This window comes from Leptonotus elevatus, chromosome 8, assembly GCF_054856555.1.
Source record: "Leptonotus elevatus isolate MCC_2025b chromosome 8, RoL_Lele_1.0, whole genome shotgun sequence".
Classification (NCBI taxonomy): domain Eukaryota; kingdom Metazoa; phylum Chordata; class Actinopteri; order Syngnathiformes; family Syngnathidae; genus Leptonotus; species Leptonotus elevatus.
In genome coordinates, this window is record NC_141246.1 from 23,379,695 (window position 1) to 23,397,184 (window position 17,490).

Below are 17,490 nucleotides of genomic sequence, written 5' to 3' on the forward strand. Positions count from 1 at the left end.
TCCAGTCAAAATTCACAATTTGCCCCTCATATAATCACATTGAAGAGCAAATAGCCGTCTACGTGGAAAGCACGTGTCTCAACACGGATCTTTCTCTCCGGCAAAGACACCCACTAACTTTCATTTTGCCTTATCTTAGGTCTTACACGGCTTATTTACAATGTACTTTAGAAGCATAACATTATCCCTGCAACAGGCTTGGTCTTTGTTAATTAGGGCTACCATCCAATTTGTGGCTTGTTTATTACCATGGTGACAACTGACAAGTACAGTATACGGTAACTTATGTCCGTATTTTTCCTTATTTTTAAAACCAATCATTTTTCCGATTGCGCAACCTAGTTGAAAACGAGCAAAAATTGTTAGATAATTGCATTGCATAATTGCAAACACAACAACTGGAGACACAACGTTGTCCACTGTTGGGCACACATTTATTTTTGAGACAAACATCATGCAGTTTCAAGATATTCACACACACACACACACACAGGAGTTCTAAACATTCACGTGTTGAAAGGCATGAAAAATTGGGTTTTCATCTTATCTTCTATTATACATTTATTTAACACAAGTTGGGAACCAAAATATGACTGTTTTTTGTTTCACTCAAGATTGCTTTGCCTTGACACAGATGTCAAGCAACTCCAAGATGTTTTTCTGCTGCTGCTAATTCTCCTTCTATGGCGCTGCAAGAGTCTTCTGTGTCAAGGCAAAGCAATCTCGATGAAAACAATTAACGGTCTTGATGGTCACAGAAGAATGAATTATGAAGTCTACAAAACCATTTTGTTTGGCAATTTACAAAAAAACACATCCAAACTAATGGGGAGAAACTTCATCAGACACTGCAAACAAAAGGACATAATCGGCGGGAAAAGTGGAAGCTCTTGTATTGGCCAAGTGAATCACTGGACCTTTAAGATCCCTTTAAGGTCCAGTGACTCATTTAGCCATTTCAGCAGCAAAAGGTTAATATTGTGTCCTGATTTAATTTGTTAACTTCATTATTTTATTGTACAATTAATAACTAATTTTTCCACTTGCTGTCAACTGAAGAGCACATAACGTGCTGAGGAAGTAGGTGACGATCATGACCAAACCCAGAAAACACCTCAGCAGAGGTGATGTCATCTTCAGTCGACAGCAAGTGGGAAAATTTGTTATTAATTGTACAATAAAATAATGAAGTTATCAAATTCATTCTGGACAAAATATTAACTTTTTTACTGCTGAAAATGGCTCAATGAGTCAAGTATCCCTTTAACCCAATAGATCATGTATTTTACCTCCTGAAGAGGAGACTGAAGGGAGAAACCCCCAGAACCAAACTGAAAGAGGCTGCGGTTAAGGCCTGGAAAAGCATTTCAAATGAAGAATGCAACAGTCTGGTGAAGTCAATGTGTCGCAGACTTGATGCAGTTATTGCAAGTAATGGTTATGCCACCAAATATTCAACAGTATACAACAAAAACAAACCTTGCCATTCCAAATACTTTTGGAGGGCACTCTATGTCGATAGTACCACCACATGTTGTGTATAGAAGATCTTTTAAAATCATAGTCAGACCATGTGTAGTGTAGCTGAGCCTTTCCGAGTTATGCATTTGACTCCGAGCACGCCGTTCTGTGGCCTAGTTTCCCAGGCTACCATTTCTCATGAGACAAGGCTATTCACTGTGCAAAAATAGAGAGAGGGAAGGAGGGAAAACCTGGCACAATCTGTGCTGTCCATTCAATCTCATTTGCAATGTTTGAGAAACCAGCTGGAAAAGCTTATCCTTTGAGAGGAGGGGGCTTTGTTCAGAGTGAAGCGTTTGTTGGACCCTAGAAGCTACGAAGTCGCAAACGCACTCGCACACTTTGTCCTGTGAATGTTTTATGTGTGAGTCTGTTTGCAGGCTGTAAGGTGATGAAATGAGAAGGTTTGGTCACAACAATGTTTAATCTCAGTTTCTGGTTCCCTTACAACTCCCAGTCCCATTACGTTTTCAAGTGTGTCTCACAGAGTTGTTAGCTTGCACCTTTAACATCTCTTCAGAGGACTGTTTCTCACTAAAATATTTATTGGTCATTGAAAAAGTGAGCCATATCTAAGTGAAAAGGTTCCCTGTTTCCAGATTTACCTCGATAGGCATATGCAAGGAGTGTTGTTTTAATGAGACCTTTTCCCAGGTTGGTTGTTGTTTGGAGATGATGGAATCACAGACTGTACTGACTTTTATTTTTATTTTTAGAAGCTCGATTTCTGATCTGGGCTGCACAGTCGTGTAGTAGTGTGGTGTAGTATTGTAGGTTAACAGGTCGTAAGCCTTATAGTTGAGATGTTCTGAGTTGAAATCTCATTTTAGGCACTCCTATCTGAGGTTGGCATGTTGTCCCAGTGCTTGAGTTTTCTCCGGGAATCCAGGCCTAAACCCACATTCCAAAACATTTTAGATCTATTTGTGGGAATGACAGGTGTGAATAGTTTGTATGTGGTAGGATAGATCATATTGTAGGAGGGTACCATATGCTCTGAAACTATGGGCTGCAGTTTTGCTTTGATGCAAAATGATAATTTCTGGTATAAGTGAAAACGTTATCGCGCCATCATAGCAATTTTGCTTTTGGGCCTCTTTTTCCTCAGTAATTAGGGTTAATCGATTTTAGAAATGACTCAACTGGTTATCATCGTATTATATAGCTACCAAACCACTTAATAGCAGATATACTTGAAACATGCAAATCTTTAATATTCCATATCTAATAGGGCTCGGCGATACAAACGGTATATTCAATATAAGGTATACATTTTGCCAAAGGTAGAGATTTGGACTCTACCGTCTTACCGCAGTAGCGCATGTTGATGATGTCATCGCATTGGACATGTTGATGACGCCATTATATGGCACATGTTGATGACGTCATCGTATCTGCGTCCCGACCGAGTGCACGGTTCAAGGCCGACAGTAACAGTTGCAAATTGGCATTAAATAATTCTTACTAGCTCGTGGATGCTAGTTTGATTCTTAACTAATTTTGAGGTGCGCTTGAGCAAAACTGAACCGCAGTGATTTCTAAATATAGGAAATCTGCAAAATAACTGATGCCTCTCCTGAATGGGGTTTGTAATTGCCTTTAGATTCCACTAGCTGGAGACAAGCACTTACAATGGAGATAATCATAAAACACCAACTCAATGCATTTAGCATGTCAACAATCATGAACCCTGTGATTGGCTGACGACCAGTTCAGAATGTAAACCGCCTCTTGCCAAAGACAGCAGGAATAGGCTCCAACAGGCCCGCGACGCTTGTGAGGATTAGCGGTTCTGAGAATGGATGGCTGCAATCATGAACCTGTTTCCTAAATAAATGTATACTGTTTAAAATAGTTTGGGAATGAAAAATCTTTCGATAACCTGATTAGCCACATTGAGGTTAAACACGGCCATGGCGAAAGGTAGTGTGTGTTTCCATACATAACAAACAAAAGTGAGTACACTCCCAAATGAAATGTCCAATAGAGCACGGTTAGTCATTTCCCCCCCAACATGGCACCTTATAGCAAAGAACTCTCTGAAGATCTGAAACTGAAATGTTGCTCTACATAAAGTTGTCGTAGGCTATAAGGAGGTTGCCAACACTCTGAAACTGAGCTGCAGCATATTGGCTAAGACCATCCAGGAGTTTAACAAGACAGGTCCCACTCAGAACAGGTGGCCAAAGAAGTTGAGTGCACATGCTCAGCGTCACATCCAGAGGTTGTCTTTGGAAAATGTGCTGCCAGCATTGGCTGCAGATGTTGAAGGGGTGGGAGGTCACTCGCCGAACACTGCATCAATGGTCTGCATGGCTGTCATCCCAGAAGGAAGCCTCTTCTAAAGATGATGTACAAAGAAAGACCACAACCAGTTTGCTGAAGACAAGCAGACTAAGGACATTGATTACTGGAACCATGTCCTTGCGGTCTGATTAGAGCAAGATTGCCTTATTTGGTTAAGATAGTGTCAACCATTTGTGGCGGCAAACAGGTGAGGAGTACAAAAACAAGTGTGCCTTGTCTACATTTAGGCATGGTGGTGGGAATTTCATGGTCTGGGGCTGCATGAGTGATGCGGCTATTGGTGAACTACAGTTCATTGAGGGAACAATGAATGCCAACATGTACTGTGGCATGAAGCAGAGCATGATCCCCTCCCTCCCAATACTGGGTCACAGGGCAGTATTCCAACATGATAATGAGCCAAACAAACCTCCAAGATGACCACTGCCTTGCTAAAGAAGCTGAGGATAAAGGTGGTGGACTGGCCAAGCATATCTCCAGATCTAAAATTATTGAACATCTCTAGGGCATCCTCAAATGGAAAATAGAGGAGCTTAGGCCAAGGTCTCAAAATTCCGCCAGCTCCGTGATGTTTTCATGGAGCATTAGAACAAGATTCCAGTGGCAACCTGTAAAGCTCTGGTTGAACTAAATACCCAAGGGAGTTAGGGCAGTGCTGAAAAATAATGGTGGCCACACAAAATATTGACAATTTTGACGATTTCTCTTAGGGGTGCACTCACTTTCGTTGTCAAGGGTTTAGATTTTAATGGCTTATTTGAGTTGTTTTGATTTTTTTTTAAATCAGATTAATCACATCTTAGAATTGTGATTAATCACGATTAAACGCTTAACAAAAAAGGTTTTTTTCTCAACATTTTTTCCCGCCAAATTTGAAGAGCAACAGGTTATGTGTTAATTCTCTTGACATTTAATGTTAAGGACGTTTTGAACATTTTTTGATCCACTTACTGCACACGCTCCTCCTCTTTTTCGAATCAGTTAATTACTTGCATAATTTAAAATGGGGAAAAAAATGACCCCAATATTTTGACATGAACAAAGATTCTAAATGTGATACGCAAATATTTATTAAATGCTTTACATTGATGCATGTAATTATGTTTATTGCTCAAACACAACCTGTGCTACCTTAAACGTAGCCATCCGCTGTCATGCTTAAGAATAATCTATGGTCAAAATTAATAGCGCAATTAGTCTGCGTTAATTCATGATTAATGTGACACTTTTTAGTGATTAATTAATCAGTTAACGCTTTAACTTTGACAGGACTAATATATATATATATATATATATATATATATATATATATATATATATATATATATATATATATATATATATATATATATATATATATATATACACACATATATCCATCCATCCATTTTCTTAACCGCTTTTCACCACACAAGGGTCGCAGGAGGCGCTGGAGCCTATCCCAGCTGGCTTTGGGCAGTAGGCGGGGTACACCCTGAACTGGTTGTGTGTATATATATATATATATATATATATATATATATATATATATATATATATATATGTATATATATATATTTATATATATTTATGTGAAAGTGTCATTTATTCAGTGTTATCCTATGACAAAATAAAATGTAATATCTGCAGAAATGTGAGGGGTGTACTCACATTTGTGAGATACTGTTTGCACTTGTTTCATTTATGGCATATATGCTGCAATTAAAGCCTTTATTAACTTTCAATCAGCGTTAAGGGGCCAAAATTGATGGCCTATGCTAGGCAATAGGCAGGATATTAAGCTGTGTATCTCCCAGGGGATTAGGGTTATTGGAGTTGGCCCCTCTGAGTTGAATTGTAATTTATGCTGGTTTAACTTTTTAAAGTGCAGTGGAAGTTACAGTTAATCATCCATCCAGCTTGCCAATAATGTCATTTATTTATATGTATTTCTGCTTCAAATAAATACTATATGACATCTACAGTTTGGTGTTATATGTTAGTCTTCATATTCACAATCTTGATTAATCACTAACAGGTTGTCTATGGATAGTATGGGTCTTACTTACAATACTGTACTGAAGACAATGATGTATGCATATACTGTACCAAAGACTGCTGGGTTAGGTCAAAGAGGGCTTTTAGTAAATGGTTCCATTTAAAGACTGTTGCCACTTTCAGATGTACAGATTCAGGTGTACAGTATGCGGAATATTTGGTCAATGAAGTTAGTTGTAAAAACCGATAACCTACAAAAAGACAGCCTGCAGGGTTTTTAACACACTGACAAAGCTTATGAATCAAATTGCTGCACATTTAATTTTATCCTAATTACGTTTTGTTGTCTGAGTGGGAAACAGCTTAGTTTGTCAAGCCTATAAACTATCATGGCAAAGGGGTATTACAGATAAGAGAAAATAAAATGAATATCTTAATGTAGTTCCATGTGAAAATGTTTAATTGAATACCAAATAAAAATTTCCAAACTAAGCTTGTGTAATAAAATCATTGATGCTTTCGTAGCCAGAGAATATTATGGGTCTCTCTCTCTCTCTTTTTTATATGCTATTTTAAATATAGCAGTTTAGGCGGGGTTCACTGCATTTAGTGGGTAACCCACATTCTCTGCTCCACCAAGTCTTGTGTCCGTTTGCTTTCTTCTCTTGAATACGGAATCACTGGTACCTGCTTCAAAACTGTAAGTTATGTCTATATCGTCTGTTAAATGTGTTTATATTTTGTGGTATGCATTATGATTGTTGTTGGCAACCTTTGATTAAGAACTAGGCATCTAATGTGACAGTAACATTAATTGCCCATGTAGATGAACATGATCAAAATTCCAATTTTCTTTTAATTCCAACTGGTCTTTTAAATTTACGACATGAAAAAATGCCAAGTTTTTTCTCACATAGAAGACACAATGTACTATGTCTTTTTCTTTCTTTCTGGTACGAAACACTTGGAGAATTGATTCGATTTTACCATACTTGTGCTTTTGTTATTTAAGAATTGCTTTCTACACTCCTTTAATAAGAAATTCGACACATTAGAGATGATTTGTCTCTCGTCGCATGTTAAAGATGCTTTTACCAGCAAGTTGGCAGAACCTAGTTATAAACACATCTCATTTTAATCAGTATCTACCAGAAGGTTTACTAAAAAAATTAGCTTTTCTCAGATTTACATTCTAAGATACCCTTACTTTAAGAATTGCTTCAATGTCTTATTATTTTTTTTTTTTCACTTAACCATGCCTGCTGTGCAACCACCACAGAATGTCTTGCTCGTTTACTTGTTTTAGGTACAATGCTTTTACTTAAAGTGGAAAAAAAGTGCTTACTTATGTGAAAGTGTTGCTCCTCCCTATTATAGGTCAGTTATGTAATATAACGAAAAAAATAGAACCAACTTGCAAACCAGAGAGCTGTCTTTTGTATGTGGAAAAACAATTGATTTTTAAAGTCTCATATTATTCAACTTTTCCACATACTAAAATAGATAAATAGTCTCTGACATGCATTTGTCAAAATTGACTTTGGATCCAATATTGTTGCTGTCCCTAAATCAGCAAAAAAAAACCACTTTGCTCAAAATAGCCTGTTTTAGGGGCGTGTCACTTTTATGTAAAAATGGGAGCACCAGGTATTTATAAAACTTTACAATATATGCTCCGTTTACCTCGAAATGTTACTCCAGAGGTACACTTTAAGTTTGAGGACATGAACTGATGGTAGACAGCAGATTACATTTGTTCAGTTTATCACAGCAAGTCGTCCTGAGATAGCAAAGCAGTTCCAGACCATCACACCACCGGCACATGTTTGACTGCTGGCATGGTTTTGTTTTTCTCAAATGTTATGTTTACACCAAAGGTAATGGGCCACACACCTTCTTAAAAGTTCCACTTTGTTTTTTTCAGCTTTTAACAAAGGTAACGAGCCTTTGCACTCTTTTTTTTATTTTTATTTTTTGCAACTGTGGTTTTCGTTGTCTCTGTCACTGATGCCATGTTTGCCCAGTGTCTGTCATATGGTTGAGTCACGACCACGGAACTGAGGTCTGTGAGGCCTGCAGTTATTTAGATGTTATTCTGTTTTTTTGGGACCTCCTGGATGAGTTGTCATTGCACTCTTGGAGTAATTTTGTTTTACCGACCAGTCCTGGAAAGATTTACACTGTTCCAATTTTTTCCGTTTGTAGATAATGGCTCTGACTCCGACTTCGCTGGAGTCCCAAAGCCTTGGAAATGGCATTATAATTTTTCATCACTGATAGATGTTAGTCACATTTGGGCCACAGTAGGTCATCTGTAAGTGTTCAGGCCTTATAACAGATGGGTCCCAATTCAAGTCCTGCTGAAGGCATCCATCCATTTTCCAAACTGCTTATTCCTATTTTTTTTTTTAAATAGCTACTAGTTGTTGGAGAGATTCTAGTCTCCTTCCAGACTGCTGTTGAGATGCCCTCAAGCAAGTTAGCCAGTTTTGTCAGTATAGTGTCATAGTGCTGAAATGCCCAATGCTGTGTTTACTACGGCATTGAGATTGTCAGAAGCAGCCAAGCCTCATGTAGCAACATCAGCAAGACCTTCCAACACTTAACTTTGGTTGTGGAATGTATTTTGTCTTGTGGCTATTGCCATTGTTCTTCTAACAACATTCATTAAATGTTATTCTTTTCAGCAGTGTTTCAGGAAACAGTCAGCCTTTGTTTAATCTGCGCATGCCATATATAGTGCAGATTCATTTTGTTCCATTCACAGAGTGAATTTATGTTTCTCACTGGCTCCAAGTCACTTAAATACAATTTATTGATTGTCTTTTGAAAAATTATAGACATGTGACTGACATGCTTTATGTATCACAAGGAATATGATATAAGCACACACAATAGGTTAACCAAGAACTATATACATTCCTTGGAATGTTTGTATGAGAACCCTTTGTTTACTTCCCCTGCACTAAATGTGACAAACGTGCTCAAAAGATAGATGGCAGTTGGATTCAGCAAATGCAAGCCATCTTCTTAACCACTCAACAATATCCTCATGAAAAGTGTGTATTTCTTTATAATTAAAGAAAAAAACATAAAAAAATAGCCCATAGCAAATTAACTTACCGGTAATACAATGCTGTATAAGAGAGATATAAAATATAATAGACACTAGTTGGGTTTCCATTTACACATTTTCATTCAAATTTTCCAGTAATTCGAAAATAAAACTGAATGGAAACACTAGAAATTCGAAAAAGGGCCCAAAATTCGCAAAAACGTTTTTACACTTTGAGGGGGTGGATGTTGAAGCGTATCAAAAAAAAGAAAAATGCGAATTTTGGCTGTGGAAACGAATAAACGCTGACAAGATAAACGCTGACAAGACCGGATACACGTTGCACGTTTGGACCGGATACACGTTGCACGTTTGGACCGGATACACGTTGCACGTTTGGACCGGATATTACGTCACACGTACGTTTGTAGTCCCAAAGCAATGGCGGACGATAAAGTAAGGTATGTTTGGGGGGACGACAAAACAGAAATAGTTTTGGAATTAATTAAAGAAGCGAATATTAATGCAATTTTAGACAGAAATCAGCAATGAAAGTGTACGGTTTTACGACGTCTTCACACAGTGCAGTCACTTCCTGTTCATCTTCTTCTTCTTTTAAATTACTGGTGGATCACATCTCTATGGTGTATACCGCCACCTACAGCGGCGGAGTCCCCTATCAATATTCCCAAAAGAAGAACAGAAGGAAACGGCCTTAAGTCACATGTCCGTTTTGCGCATTTTCAGTAAGTTCGCATAAAAATTCGAAACAATTGGATGGAAACCCCACTACTGGCACATCGATCTGGAACAACAAGCCTTACCTTTTCAAATTCATTTGTTCACATTTTCCAATTTAGCCTCCCTTCTACTCAGACGCATTCAATGGCTATTCAGAGTCTTCAATTAACTAAATAATATACATTGCATCATCATTCAAATTCTACATGTAAAAAAATACGAGACTAGAAAGTTGAATGTACAAAAGTATTCAGAGCCTTTGCTCACTATTTTGTTGCTGCATGTTTGGCAGCCTCAAATCATTTAGAATGTAGCATAAAACATTTTTAAAGAACACTTTATAATATTTTATGTATTTTGATGGGTGGCACGGTGACTGACTGGTTAGCACATACGCTTCCCAATGCAGAGTTCAAATCTGGGCTCCAGTCTTCTTGGGTGGAGTTTGCATGTTCTCCTAGTGCCTGCATGGATTTGTTCCTGGTAATCCGGTTTCCTCCCACATTCTGAAAAACAGGCATGGTAGGGTCATTGAACACTTTTAATTGTCCCTAAGTGTGAATGGTTGTTCGTCTGTGTTTGCCCTGCGATTGACTGGCAACTGGTTCAGGGTGTACCCCACCAATTGCCCGAAGACAGCTCCAGCATGCCCGTGACCCTCGTGAGGATAAGCAGTTCATATAATGGATGGATGTATTTTGATGATGTGATGATATAAACTAGTATATTTATATAATTTTGCTGTGTTTTTTACTTTTACTTTGCTGTCAGCAGCCAGGTCGGCATTGCAAATCAGAATATGTTCTCAATTGCCTTAGCTAAATAAATAAAAGTTAAATAAAAAAATGGATTTGATTAATCTAGTCCAATCCACTTTATTTCTATAGCACATTTTATAAACAAGCGTTTCCAAAGTGCTGCACATTGAGATCCACACACTATCAAACAAGTACAATCTAGTAAAAACAACCATTAAATAAAAAGAAAAAAAAATAGTCAATAAAATACTAGATTGGATTTGATTGATCAGTCACATACTGTACATGTATGTTTACATTACATTACATGTTCTGTTATGTTAATGGGAAAGCTGCAGCAGCAATCATTTAGCAACATGCTGATAGTAACCCGCTATCAGGTCCAGTGTGATTACAGGAACAAGCCCTTACGGAATATTGTATGTTTCAATCAAACATAAACACTAAGCTGTTATTGGCCTGCCCTCCAGTCTGAAACATTATATACGATAGGGCTTGAACTAAAGTTTCTTTTAATTTGGGATGTTCAATACCATTTTTTTTATGTCATACCAATACCAGTATGAGTGTTCACTTTTTGAGTACTCACAGAGTACGGATACCTCTATTACTAGTACTTTTGATATATAAAATGTACTACTATGACGAAAAATTGTCAACAAAGACTGGTCTGACACAGTTGGTGAGTTGCCAAATGTGTCAAACTGCCACAATATAGGGCCAAATACTGCCAAATAGGAATTATTCGACAACAGATTTGTTATTTTTTTGCCTTAAGTATCATGGGCAGTTATTGACAGCCTCCATGAGTAACCGATACCTCAAAATAAATCAGGTATTGGCCCGATGGCAGTAACTGGTATCGGTGCTCGCCCATTCCTAATTTTAATAATCAATTAATCTCTCGATTATTTTGTCGATAAATCAGATAAAAAAAACAAAAAACATGTTTTCATTTCCATTCCTTTATTCAATAAAATGACATTATTTTATATATTGACAGTGCTGAAAACGCATACACATTAATTATGATTCAATTACTCGATTGGTCTATGACGTGTTAGAAAATGTTTGATTGTTTTCTAAAGTAAAAGCAAATGTCTTATTTTGATTCAACACAAATTTAATAGTCTGCTTTCATTGAGGACTACAGAAATCAGACAATATTTTCTGTTGAGAAGCTGAAATTTGGAAATTGGCATTTGGACAGTTTTGAATTTAAAAAAATCTTAACGATTAATCCGTTATCAAAAGTAATTATCGATTAATTTCATAATCGCTTAGTCTCGATTAATTGTTGCACCATAGTAAACAACAAAGTTGCATACAGTTATTAAACATATATCAAGAAAATGAAAGCAAAGAATGACATACTATATGATTATTTTATGTTCGAGATGATGAATGTTACTTTTTTCCTTTTACTATCTATCCTTTTCCTTTTTTCCCCACACTTCCTTTCCCCCCTTTTTAAAAATAAATAAATAAATGTAATTGTATATATATTTTTTTAACCAGTTATTATTTTACCAGGCATTCTTGCCACAATTAAGAACCTTGAAGTAAATCTGATTTGTTGGAATGCAGGTTATAAATTCAGTATAAACACAGTGGAACCTCTCGAGTAGGATGGTTTGCTGGTCAATCTTTGAGAGGGGAAAAAATCTGCTCTGGAGTGATCCAAAAATTCTGAGCCTAAACCAACAAACTTGACATATCTCGCAAAGTCTCACGAAATAGAACTTAAGGTGATATTGAAACTACTTGATCCCTTTTCTGGCTGCTTAGTAACCCACAAAATGGTACAATCAAGAAAAAAAACAGATCAGCCAACCAAATCCACCTCACAGTTAAGAGGTTGTCGGTACAAATGCAGGCTTGTGTGGCATTTTCATGTTCTTACTGTGTCTGCGTGGGTTTTCGCCGGGTTTCTTTCCACATTCTAATCCGAAGCATTCTCGGTTAACCGGGGAGTCTGAATTGTTTTTAGGTGTGAGTGTCAAAAGTTTTATTTGTGCCCTGCGCTTGACTGGCGAACAGTTCAGCTGGGATATGCTACAGCACATCTGTGATCCTTGTGAGGCTAAGCAGTACAGAGAATGGCTGGATGGCTGGATGGATGGGCCAGAAACCCTCAACATGGAAGCATGGGCGATTCAAAACTTAACGTTTTAAACATTGACTGTTCATTTTTTAGAAGTTGACACTACTAATTTTGTAGTCTTTCTGATGTCATGGTTTTTTAACATCTATGATTGTATTGTGCAATTCTGCTAGCTGTGCTATCTAGAATTTTTAAAGAGAATAGTCAACATTGCAACTCTTGAACACAGTTTATTTGAGCAAGGCACCAAACCCTCAAACAGCTCATTTAACCTCATAACACCGACAAACAATCACTGCACACCGGAAAAGGCAAAAATAGACTCTAGCACACATTGAACAGCATACAGTTTGTCAAAGACTGAGCAATAAAGGGGAATTTAATAAGGTCAGACAATCTATACTGGTGGGAGATTTAAGGGCAGGCTGCTGGAGCACAAGTGAGAACATGGCAACCCGGAATGGAAATTTAACACTGACATCACTTAAGTGAAACCAATAACAAACAATAATGGTGTGATAATACTCATATACCCTTAACAAAGGGGTAAAACATAAATGTCAAAGTGTAATATGTGAATCCCAAGAAGATGTTAATAATATGCTGTAATAATAATGCTGCCCTTCTCTTTTCCTTTCCTTGCCAGGTATATCTCATCAATGTCACCTACTCTGACAATACCTCCCACATCATTTACAGAAGATACAGCAAGTTCTTTGACCTTCAGGTAATCCTCTATTACTGAAACTCAGCCACATACCAAATTGAACCTATGTTTTCAGTTGCCAAGCCTAATTCTATTACCACATTACTATTTTGAAAGTGTGTATGTTTGTGGATGCGTAGAGATACGGCCGGAGCACAAACAAAAGTTAGCTTAGCGTTAGCTAGCTGGTACGACACATTACAGATGGAGTGTGCTACGGGATCCTGGAAGTAGAAGTAAGATATTTTAAACTAAAAAGCAGAGGTGGGCACTGTCAATCGTCGATTCACGTCTTTGATGATGCCTACCTCTCGGCGAGTGAACAATGACGCTAAGCCTCGAAAAAAATACACGGACTGAGCGCGGACTCAAACAGGTTTACCTCCGTCGATCGGAGTGAGTAGTGTGTACAGACGGTCCTTCTCATTCTATCTATTTTTGCAAGGCTTCGCGGAAGCATTCGGTGAAAAGTGGGCGCTGTCATTGACGATTGGCGGGAATCAATGTGAGTGCAAGTAATTGGTCGGGGGCCAAGAGAGACATGGTTTGTATCCCTAATCACCGGGCCGCACAGAGCGACTCAAGAAAGAACATTTAATTGGTCGTCAGAGTCTGAAAGAGGTTTTTTATTTTAAAGGGGATGTATCTAGGTATTTTAAGCCCTTCTACCGTTAACTATAGACATATAATGATTACATTTTACCTTTGACACCATTGGGATGTAATTTTTGGGCTATTTTTCTAACGTGGAAGTAAAATGTCCGGTTCAGTATAGCCCAACCTCTCCCTGTGGGGTTGTCGCCCCCCTCTCCTCCTAAACCGGCTGCTGCGCGCACCGCTCACAAAACTCAGAAGAGCTGCGTTCGAGCACTCCTCTGAGTGGCCACGTAAGACTGAAATATGGAAATTGGATGGATGTTCACTTCTTCAATAAACATTTGAAACAAAACGACTCCTTTGCTGCAAGAAATCGTAGTGGAGGAGAAGGGGAGGGGGAAGAAAACAAAAACAAAACAAAAAACCTGAGAGGGACGTGACCCCAGGACCTTCTGCTTATAGGATGAGCGGGCTAACAACTATACCATTCATTCAGTTAGGTTCAACAGTGCAGACATTTTACTTGTAGTTTACACAAGTGTCATCCACATTGGAATTTAAAAGAACACACCACTAATAACTCATTTTCCAATATTGGATTAGGCATTGTGTAGAAATAAATAAAGTGCAAATATCTCTGGCAACTTATTCCCTAAATTTTATTTTAAACCGATTAAGTATCAAAATAAAAACATACCTTGTGCAACACCATTATCCTGGTCACGTGACTGATTATGTATCCTGTGCGTAAACGACAGCTGCCGTCATTCACTTGAATGGGAGTTTGCTGACGTAATGGGCAAGAAAAAGGCCGTCTTCTATCCCAATTACTGCGCCATTTCTGATCAGAGTAAAATCCCCAGCACGTCAGGTTCTGTGTCATTCTATGTGGGGGTGGGCCGGCGGACGGTGGCCTCTCCTAATGTGGGCTAAAGCGTGCTTAGCACACAACATGTAGCATGGCTGGTAGCGTAAAAGTCACCTGGATGTTTACCGTCCAGGTTAGGGATGGTCCACAACTTACATTTTCAGAGTGAACAATGTCAATGGTGACTTGACTGGTAATTTGAGCCTCTGTAACACGCAACTTGTAGACTGTAGTGATGGGCATGACAGTTCTTTTAATTGTACTGAATCTATAGAATCAGTTCATTAAAAAGAACCGTTCAAAAGATTTGTTCATCGAATCGTTCGTCTACGCACCCCACCTTCCCCCCCACCGGCACAGACGTAAAAAAACCAAGATAAATAAAATCAAACACGTCGTTATGTTATGTTGCTATATTTGTTGTCGTGAGTGTGTTTCTATCAAAAACAAAAGTTCACTTACTGAATCATTCCTGAACCGGAATTGGCAACACGTTCACTCACTGACTCGTTCACTTGCTGATCCGCTGTGTCTAACGCCAATAGTATGGGAGTACGTTCGCCGTGTCTGACGCTGGCTGCTGATTGGTCGTTCGTGAAGATTGACGACAGGAGCGTGGCTGAGCTCAAATGAAATGAGAAAAGAACGAATCACTTCAGAAAGTGATCCGTTCACTTACGTTCACTGAAAAGATTCGTTCTTTTTGAACGAAACGTATGTGAACGACACAACACTAGTAGACGGTCTGCAACTCCGACTTGCTATGAGCCGGTCGGCTGAATGAGTTGTTATCGGCCACTTTCATCCCCGCTTTCGGCTGGACACAAATCTTTGGCGAGTCTTCCATGGCTGTACTGCTTTTGAAGAAGTGTTTCTATGCTATAGAGCGTAAATCCACCTTTGAGGTCTGCCGTGGGACGTAATAATTGCTCAAGTGTCTTTGTTGTCATTTGCGGCCATGTCATATATGCTTTTTTTATGCACACGACACGTCACCATGATCACGTGAGTGTCCAAAATGGCCGATACTGGACTTAATGCAAAAATATTCATTAAAAAAGAGCTATAAAAATCATAATCGCTCAACATAAATTGACAATTTTTTCAGGGAAAAGTTTAAATGAATAATTTTACAAAATAGCTGGTTAGTTTTTCACAAGTCCTGTATTCTCCTTTAAGACAGCAACTTGTCATTGCACTTTGGCATTGTAAATGTGAAGGATATGTGATTGCTTTGAATTCATTTAGACATAATGTTTACTGATAAAGGCTACTTTTATCACTATCCTGCGAGCATGGAGGTCTCAGAGAAAGTGGGCGTGAATTCAGCCCACAGAGGCGGCGCGGGAATGGGTCCACACCTGATGACGTCATAGACTACGTTTACATGCAGTCAATATTCGGGTTAAGGTCACAATTCCGGTTTCTGAAACAATCGAGGTAACACGTTTACATGCGTGGCGGAGAGAGTTACTCACGTTTACATGCTCATTTGTGCTCGATTGGAATAACCTGTTCGGACCGTGACACACGGACAACGTAATTACATAAATAATGTCATTTCCGCTTTTAACTTACTATACGTTCAATAAGAGACATATTTATGTCACTCACCACGCTAATTAAAGTTATCGTGTTTCCTCCTCGCTCCAGAAGTGTGGTTCTTTGCTGCGAGCGTCATGTTTGTTGACAATGGCTTGAGTATTTCTGGTGGGTTACACGCCAGAAGGACCGACTTATATACTTGTATATATAGGCACAAACTGGCGTTTTCGCCGTAGAGACACAAAATATTGTGAAAACGCAAGTGGAGAAATCAACGTATTCTAGGAGGCTCCTTTAACAAGTAGGACGGAGCTGTGCATACAAGTCGTGGCTACATAGACCAAGATTCCTTGCGAATCAAATCAGCGAAAAAGAAGAAAAGAAAACGAAAAAGAAAATAGCGAGCATGCGCACAGCAAAAAACCTTGCCCCGATCGTCCGAGATATTCCGAATGCGTTTATATGAGCAAGAATTCCGGTTGTGAAAGGAGTAACCCAGGGCTCTTATTCGGGTTTTTAAAAACCCAAATAAGAGCATATTCTGGTTATTGCGCCTTTTGCGCGGTCTTACAAAACCTGAATTTTGGCAATATTCAGGTTTTAAAAGGGTTATTGCCTGTATGTAAACATAGTCATAGAGTGAGCACCTGCTCGTTTTCTCAGGTTGGGAGGGGCTGGTGCTTGCAAAGCAGAATGACCTAAAATTTCTCATAGAGGGGTGAATGGAGGAATACACCACTTCGGTGTTGTTTTTGGTGTGGAATTAGCATTTTAACGTGGCTAAAAGCTCCAAAAAGTTGATTTTTCACGTTACTGTCCCTTTAAAAATTTGTGATTTCGCCTATGCCGTTGTCAAAATGCTCATTTTGGTCATGTGATATGAGAAAAATTACACCCACAAGCAAGCAAAATAGAAAAGGGGAACAGGCCATGATGATAATGAGACAGAAGAAGAGCCAACAACTTCCAAGGAAAACATACGTTGGTCCATCAAAATGTGTATGTGAATGTCAACATTCTACTGCATTTTTCTGCTCTATATAACTCGATCAAACCTTTCTTTTTTTCTCATCTCATCTCGGTGTTTCCCTTAAAGAGCCAGAGAGGGGAGAGTCTTTTTAAAGGTACAAGCAATAAATTTATGTTAAAGCTAATTTAACGAACTATTCTTTTTTTAGGTTCCATTGTCATACTCACATGGGATGCTCTTAATGTCGGGGACCTTTGAAATAACGTTTAAGTTGTTGCAGCTTGAAACATCTTGACCAGAATTCCCAGCAGACTGACCTTTGTTTCATACATTGCCTATTT

At 38.5% G+C, this 17,490-nt stretch overlaps 1 protein-coding gene across 5 annotated transcripts in view; it reads left to right on the plus strand.

The window, feature by feature from the left end:
• Window positions 1-17,490, plus strand: part of sh3pxd2aa (SH3 and PX domains 2Aa) — a 111,296-nt gene that overhangs the window by 9,098 nt on the left and 84,708 nt on the right. For 4 of the 5 annotated variants that reach the window (XM_086083108.1, XM_086083110.1, XM_086083109.1 and 1 more), the window contains exon 2: window positions 13,110-13,190. In XM_086083108.1, the coding sequence (XP_085939234.1) occupies window positions 13,110-13,190 (81 nt within the window). Of the gene's footprint in view, window positions 1-13,109; window positions 13,191-17,490 lie in introns of those variants that run through there. The other variant, XM_086083112.1, reaches the window with a different exon arrangement.